Below are 6,972 nucleotides of genomic sequence, written 5' to 3'. Positions count from 1 at the left end.
CACTCAAATCCGCGTCAGCAAACTAACGTGCCAAGTGTGCACCGTTAGTTGAGCCGTTGGATAGGATTTAACATAAGAACTAATGTGGCCTGTTTTTTGTAATTTAAGAGACCATTATGTCTCTTTTTTATTGCTAGGGATCAATAGAGGCTTCGTGGATATTGTCATTTACTCTTTTATTTATTTATTTCAAGAAGTACATTCAACTTTCACTCATTTATAATAAGAATTAAAAAAAAAATTACAAAAATAATTTTTTGGTAAAGAAAATTTATAACAATTATCACGTGTACAATGTTACGTACAATAACTAGAATCAATAGCTCCATCTCTGCCTAGGAAAGAAGCGGCCAAAGCGCTGCCACGACTCCCGCCATGAATACCCCTTTTTCTCTTCCGATTTCCCATTCAATTTTCTACCTCTCCACTTTCCCGAGAAAATCCACCCGAGAAAGGAAAAAAATAAATAAAAAACCCCAAAGAAAAATAAAATCAAACAAGCTTAGAAAACCAACACACACACTTACCCTTAATCCAATTCAACATCAAAACAACACAGAAGAATGGACCATTACAAGGTTCTAGGTTTACATAGAACCGCAACGAAGGAAGAAGTCAAAGCAGCGTTCAAGAAATTGGCGTTTCAGTTCCACCCTGACAAGCATTCCCAATCTCCAAGGGCCGTTAGGGACAACGCCACTTTTCGATTCAAGCAGGTTTCCGAGGCCTACGAGGTCCTCATGGACGATCGCAAGCGCGCCGATTTCAATTTCCGGTGGCGTTCCGGCGCCGGCGGTGGAGCCGCCAGCAACAACTATTATTCTCAGTATAATTATGGATACGGTAGGAGTGGGAGCAGTTACGAATATAGATCTAGGTCTGGGTTCAATGGTGATGGCTTCGCGTCCAAGTTTGAGCTCGCTCTTCGGATTTTGACGGCGCGATCTTCTCTTCTTAATCTTAGCTTCGCAGCGTAATGCACTTTCCTTTTTCTATTTTTTTCTGATTATAATTGTGATGGTTATTGTTGTTAATTGGTGTCCTAGATTTTTTAATTTGGGTTTTTTCTGGAGACTTCAAGAAAATAAAATAACCCTATGTTGTACATCGACTTTAGTAACTTTGTTAATGAACTTTTTGATAGATTTCCTTTTAAAACAATCACAAATTAACTTATTATCCATTTTTAGTACATGATTCTAGCATGAGTTTCAATTATATTCACCAAAGTTTTAGGAAAATTAAGGAGGAAAACCACAAGTACAGTGTATGGATTATAATACTGACTGAAGGTAGTATTCCATTGTGAACATGTTGGTGGTTTTTATAATCATATCATGCTTATGTAGTTAGAAAGTTTGGTCTTTGATTTGCAATCATTGACTCATTGAAGATCACACATATTTCAATATCAGTTCTGTAATTCTTGAAGAGCACTAATTTGACTTCTTTTTTTCCATGCTTATGATCTCAGCCTTGAGATACCTCACTTCCCTTACAGTAACAACCTAACCAGGTTTTAAGGGATTTTTTTTTTCTTGACTTCCCATTGTTAAGTAATTCTATTCTTTGGATTCCCTTTTTCCATGAACAAGGTGAACAGGGCGGTGAACGTCCATGTGATATATAAGTTACTCTATTCCAAAGAGAACTATTTAGAAAAATTTGTATATAGTCATCCCTGCTCTTTAAATACATATTTTAGTGATTCACGGATTAATAAACTACCTAAACTGCACTTTTTCATGGCTGGAAATTGCACAGCATGCAGAAGTAGATATACAAAATGACACAACACTGATTCGGTCTCTAGCATCACAAAGATACCCACTACTGGCCAGCCTCTAATGTTATGAAAACTGACCGACCACAATGCAGAGTCTCCTAATATTCTTGTTTGATCGACACCTCACAACATCTTCCATCATTGTAGCATAAATTTGTTGAAGAAAAGAAAGTCAAAAAGCACATGCAGCTCAGGCTTCATAGTTATTTATCTAGTTATGTCTTGGTTTTTTTATGAGCTTGAAACCAATACCCCTTTCTTCCTAGAGTCTTTTGTTGCGGCAAAGAGCTTCACATCTTGTTCTCTAGATCTATTTTGACCTAAACTTAATTTTGTCTTCAATCAAGAAGTCCAAAAATGACTACTGCCCCTCCCTCCAAGACTCTCCTATCTCAAACTCCCAGGGCTTTGAGCCTCTCTCTCTTAATAGTTTAATTCCTATCAAACTATTTCTTATCGAAATATAAGAAATAGATTTAATAATTATAACAGAACTTAAAAATAAAAAATATTTTAAATTATTATAATTCACAAACTCATAATCAAAGTGCTGGAACAATTTTTTTTTTGTCAGCTACATTAGCAGTAGTGGGAGAAATAGTACTGGAACAGTTTTCTAGAAAGATAATATTCCAAGTGCGGCATGTGTGATCCATGAGATGGTATTTCAGAGTACTATCCAGTAGGAGAAAATATCAGCCAATAGAGAAGTGCTAAATCATAGAACAAAGTAATCCAACAAACTTCTTAAGGGCTGGGTCGCGCCTGAAATTGGGCGGGACTGATCACGCCTGAAATGAGGCGCGACCAAGCCCCAAACACGCCTTTTAGAGGGTGATACTAGTCTCACCTAATTTTGGGTGCGGCTGATTGTTATAGATTCGTAAATAGATTCAAAACTACTACGTTTTCATAATTATTTATTAAAAAAATAATATTTTAATTTTTCTGCCATGTTACATAAGCATTATATAGACTTGACTTCTATCTCTACCTGTTCATCATCATTAATCTGTGTCTATGAATAACTATCAAGTGCTTAGCTGCTTTTAGTTTAAAAACATCATGCTGATAACCTGATGGAAGATTTTCATCCAGAGCTATTTTAGGTGGGATAATTGTCATCAATACAAGCGGAGAATCCTTATGGAAGATGCAAAATTCTGGGGTAAGCTTATTTGATTTTCACTTTTTTTGCTGATTTCTTTTTTCCCTTAATCTTCCATTTTTGTTGTACTGTACCATATCTCAGCTTATGATTGCCTTTGTTTCATTTTCCTATTCAGTTTAATTATGAAAGTTGATATTATAATTATAATAATCATGTAACATGTTTTTGGTCCATAAGCATAGGTTTTTTTTTTTCTTAATATTATTTTTTTTATGAAAAAAATAAAAAATAAAAAAATTATCAGAGTGTGAGCCTTGGAGCAATGATAAGGTTGCTTTTTGTAACCGGAAGCTCATGGGTTCAAGTGTGAGAAACGACCTCTTTGCAAAAATGCAAGAGTGAGGCTGCATACAATTAACCCTAAAGTCGGGATGAGCCTTTTTTTTTATTTTTTATCTGAAGATTCTTTTTTAAATGATAAATTAAGCCTCAAGAGATGGAATGAGGTCGGTTTTTTTTTGCTGCTCTTCTCCTTATAAGCAAAAGTTAGGCTAAACAGGTTTTTACAAAAGCTTTTATAATAAAAAGAGCTTTTTTTTTATAATGAAGAAAAAAGCCAAAAAGCAAAAGCTTCAGGAGGAATTTTTTTAAGTTGTATCTTTTTTAAATAAAAAGCTTTTAAGTAACTTTAAAACTAAAATTTTATATAATCATCAAACAGCTTTTAGTTTTATTTTTAAAACTTTTTTTTTAGTTTTATCTTAAAAGTAGCTTTTAGCTTAAAAAAGAGAGGTGTCAAACGGGCTCGGAAGATCCTATAGTAAGATACAAATATCACTTTCTCTAGCAAAACTAGCTGCTGAATCAGCCACCATATTACAGTTATGTGGAACGTAACCACAATAGAACCATTAAACCAAGAGGCAAAACATTAGATGTCTTGCAAAATTGTACCATTATTAGAAAGGTCCTCCAAATTCTACGTGATGCACCTGTAAATAAATTGAGCATTTCCTTCCAACTAAACCTTCCGGCGACCCACCTCCCAAGCAAACAACAACCCTTTGTAAGCCACTATAAGTTTTACAGAATGAACATTCAGTCACCGCCTTACAGATTTAGAAATCCACTCTGATGTGGCAGCAGATGGGGGATTAACCCAGAAACTACAAAAACTGAAAATAGAATACAGAGATTGTGAGCTTCTCCCAAATCCCACTTGTTAACTGAGTTCTTGCCACCGTTTTCACCCATTTTCTTCTCACATTATCCCCTCTTCTACTCTTACAGAATACCACTATCGCTTTCTCCTTTCCCTTGCTGCCACATGTCCAGGCAGTTACAAGAAAATCCCTCATGCATGTTCCTTTCTACCTTACCTCTATTGCGGGATTTGACCTAAGAAATGCAAATTTTAAAAAAATTCACCTGTTTAGTTCGTTGACCAAATGTTTTACCGGACTAATGCAGGAAGACGCGTTTCAGGTGGTTACGCGTTTAGTCGCGCATCTGACATATACGCGTTTATGACAAATCTGAACACGTATGTACCAGGTGCGCGTTTCTGACTGTGACGCGACTATGCCACGGAATGCGTGCCTGAATATGACGAATCTTGGTATTGTGCTCATCAGACTTGTCAGAAACACGCACCTGGTACAGACGTGTTCAGACACGTACCTGGTACAGACATGTTCAGATTTGTCAAAAACGCGCATGTGTCAGGTGCGCGACTAAACGCGTAACCATCTGAAACGCGTCTTCCTGCGTTAGTCCGGTAAAACGTTTGGTCAACGAATTAAACAGGTGGATTTTTTTGAAATTTGCATTTTTTTGGTCAAAACCCCTCTATTGCTCATGCATATCAAACTATTTCATGAATTTTTCTCCCCTATTTTTACAAATCCATTCCAAACTGACCCTTATTGGTATGGTTATTGGGTTTTGTATAACCAAGTGATCCTGAAGTATGAGGCTCGGTTTAGCCTGATTAAATGCAATCAAGTTAGCTTCTGCATTTCTGGAAATCTGAGCAGCTGGTCTTGGAACTGTTCCTTATCCGGCTAAGTTTCTTTCCCCTCACCCTGTTACGCATAGTAATAAGCCCATTATTTGCAGAGTGTATTCCTGCAGTAATATTTACCAAGTTAGTTAGTTATAGTCGGTGGTTATAAAAGGGGGGCTCGGTGTTCTGTATAGGGGAACTAGACAGAATAGAAAGAAAAGATTGGAAAGACTGGGTAGTAACCCAGGGATCGAAGGGAACACACACAACAATAAAGGAAACTTGATCTTTTTCTTGCTTGTCTGCAGATTTCCTTCTTCCCTTGATTTCTTCTGCTGTGCTGTATCACACCCCATACAAACCAAACCATCACCAATAGCTCTGTTTCTTCTGCGTTAAGACCTTGCAAGAAGCTATTAACTATGGGTAGCCAAGAAGTTTCATGAATTTTAAATACAAACATGATATTAAGTTTCCTATGTAATTGTATAAGAATCTTGGATTTTGTTATGCCCTAATTTATCTAGATTCTAACAATAAAGTTACTATAATGGTATTTATAAGACATTGTAGAATGCCGCTGTTATTTAATTGAAAAGATAGGACTGATAAAACTTGAAATATATATGTGAAATACATGTCATCATTTCTTGTCATTGATGGCATGGCAGCACATTGAGTGTTTTGCTTACGTGTATAAAACAAGTATTTACTATTTAGTAATTGATTTTTGGAAATTTCTGTATGATAATGTTTGAAGCTTCACATGATAACTTTATGTGCAGAGATACTGAATTGTTCCTTTGCACTTCTATGATTTTATTTTGCGCTCAGAAATCTTTTGAAGAAGCCATGAAGTCCATTGAGAAAGCCAAAGCTTATAGAGAAGATAACGTGAAGGAACGTCCTTGATTGACTTATCTGTTCTCGTTTCACATGCCACCTGAAAGCTTCTTCACGTTTAATTAATAATGAATGAAGGAATTCATTTTTTGGGGTTGGTTGCAAGAAGAGTACAGAAGAGTGCGATTGTTCTTCTGCATGTTCCTTTTGTTGACTCCTGCGATTTTTTTATTTAGTGATATATCCTTCCTTCACTAACTGCTCGTGTCATTGCTCTTCAATTTTCAATGTTAGAATGTGATCAATGGACGCTGATACTTATACATGTAAAAATAAAATAAAATTTAGATTCATGTAAATAGACTGTAATTACTAATTACTACTAGTGTATTCCATTGGCTGAGTGTAAGAACCCTAATATATGAATAATAATTGTGGGCTGGAATAATAATGAACTATATAAGAATTTCATGAGATTGTTAAAATAAAATGTTAAGTGTTGAATTGAGTGAAAAAGGAAAAATATGTGAAAATGGCTGTTAGCTTGTTGCTCGTTGACGTGCACGTCGATGCCAGCAGTCTAACAAGCAGAAGGCTAACTCACTGGTGGAAGTTTAGCGAGCAAACTCGTGAAATGTTTTAAAAGGCATAAGTGATTTTCTCTCTCTTTATTACTCGCCATTTCTCCCATAGGCAGAAAGACACCATTGAATGGGGGGTTTTAGGAGTTTGAAAATACAACTTCTTCCACACTTTATGAAATCATTTGGGGTTTGAAGCAAAAATATTGTGAATTTCATCCTCATTAAAACACACCAATTAAATTTTGTAAGTTATTTTATGTATTTTATTTAAAACTATTACTTTTAAATTGTTTAATAATCTATAATACAACCTAATCTATAAATTAAAAATATTTAAAAATTAATTTTTAAAAATAAAAAAGTTATATTTTAAAAAATTGTTTTTATCTATTTATATTATCCAGATATCATTTATCCATCATTTGCAAACCAACCAAATATGACAAATTTATTATAAGTTTTATCTCATTTTATCCTATCTACAAATTCTGCTATACATAAGATAAAATAAACCATCATGTTAAGTTTATCATGTTAACTTTATTATACGGGATAAATGAATCTGCTATTATAGGAAGCATTTTGTCTCATACAAGGGACACAAAAATAATGTGAAGCCCACCTTATTTTTTTTCGACAGGAT

At 35.0% G+C, this 6,972-nt stretch overlaps 1 protein-coding gene across 2 annotated transcripts; it reads left to right on the top strand.

Annotated features, from left to right (window-relative positions):
- The first annotated feature begins 330 nt into the window (after nucleotides 1–330).
- Nucleotides 331–6,059, top strand: LOC133296130 (chaperone protein dnaJ 72). Of its 2 annotated transcripts, none has more exons than XM_061495078.1 (3): nucleotides 331–973; nucleotides 2,885–2,954; nucleotides 5,737–6,059. In XM_061495078.1, the coding sequence occupies exons 1-3, from the start codon at nucleotides 564–566 to the stop codon at nucleotides 5,812–5,814; spliced, it is 558 nt and encodes a 185-aa protein (XP_061351062.1). In that variant the 5' UTR covers nucleotides 331–563; the 3' UTR covers nucleotides 5,815–6,059. The 2 variants fall into 2 exon arrangements, with proteins under 2 accessions (XP_061351062.1, XP_061351063.1); XM_061495079.1 differs by having other exon boundaries at nucleotides 5,688–5,841.
- Nucleotides 6,060–6,972: the final 913 nt, after the last annotated feature.

Source organism: Gastrolobium bilobum, unplaced genomic scaffold, assembly GCF_033153095.1.
Source record: "Gastrolobium bilobum isolate Gb01-03AN ecotype WA unplaced genomic scaffold, APGP_CSIRO_Gbil_v1 utg13107, whole genome shotgun sequence".
Taxonomy (NCBI): domain Eukaryota; kingdom Viridiplantae; phylum Streptophyta; class Magnoliopsida; order Fabales; family Fabaceae; genus Gastrolobium; species Gastrolobium bilobum.
This window is presented reverse-complemented; position numbering and strand designations above follow the sequence as displayed.

Bases quoted from the DNA above. Each gene is read 5' to 3' on its own strand.
- LOC133296130 (XM_061495078.1), top strand. From the start codon at position 564: ATGGACCATTACAAGGTTCTAGGTTTACATAGAACCGCAACGAAGGAA. The intron at 974-2,884 runs GTAATGCACTTT...ATTTTCATCCAG, and splicing joins CTTAATCTTAGCTTCGCAGC to AGCTATTTTAGGTGGGATAA. The intron at 2,955-5,736 runs GTAAGCTTATTT...TTTTGCGCTCAG, and splicing joins GGAAGATGCAAAATTCTGGG to AAATCTTTTGAAGAAGCCAT.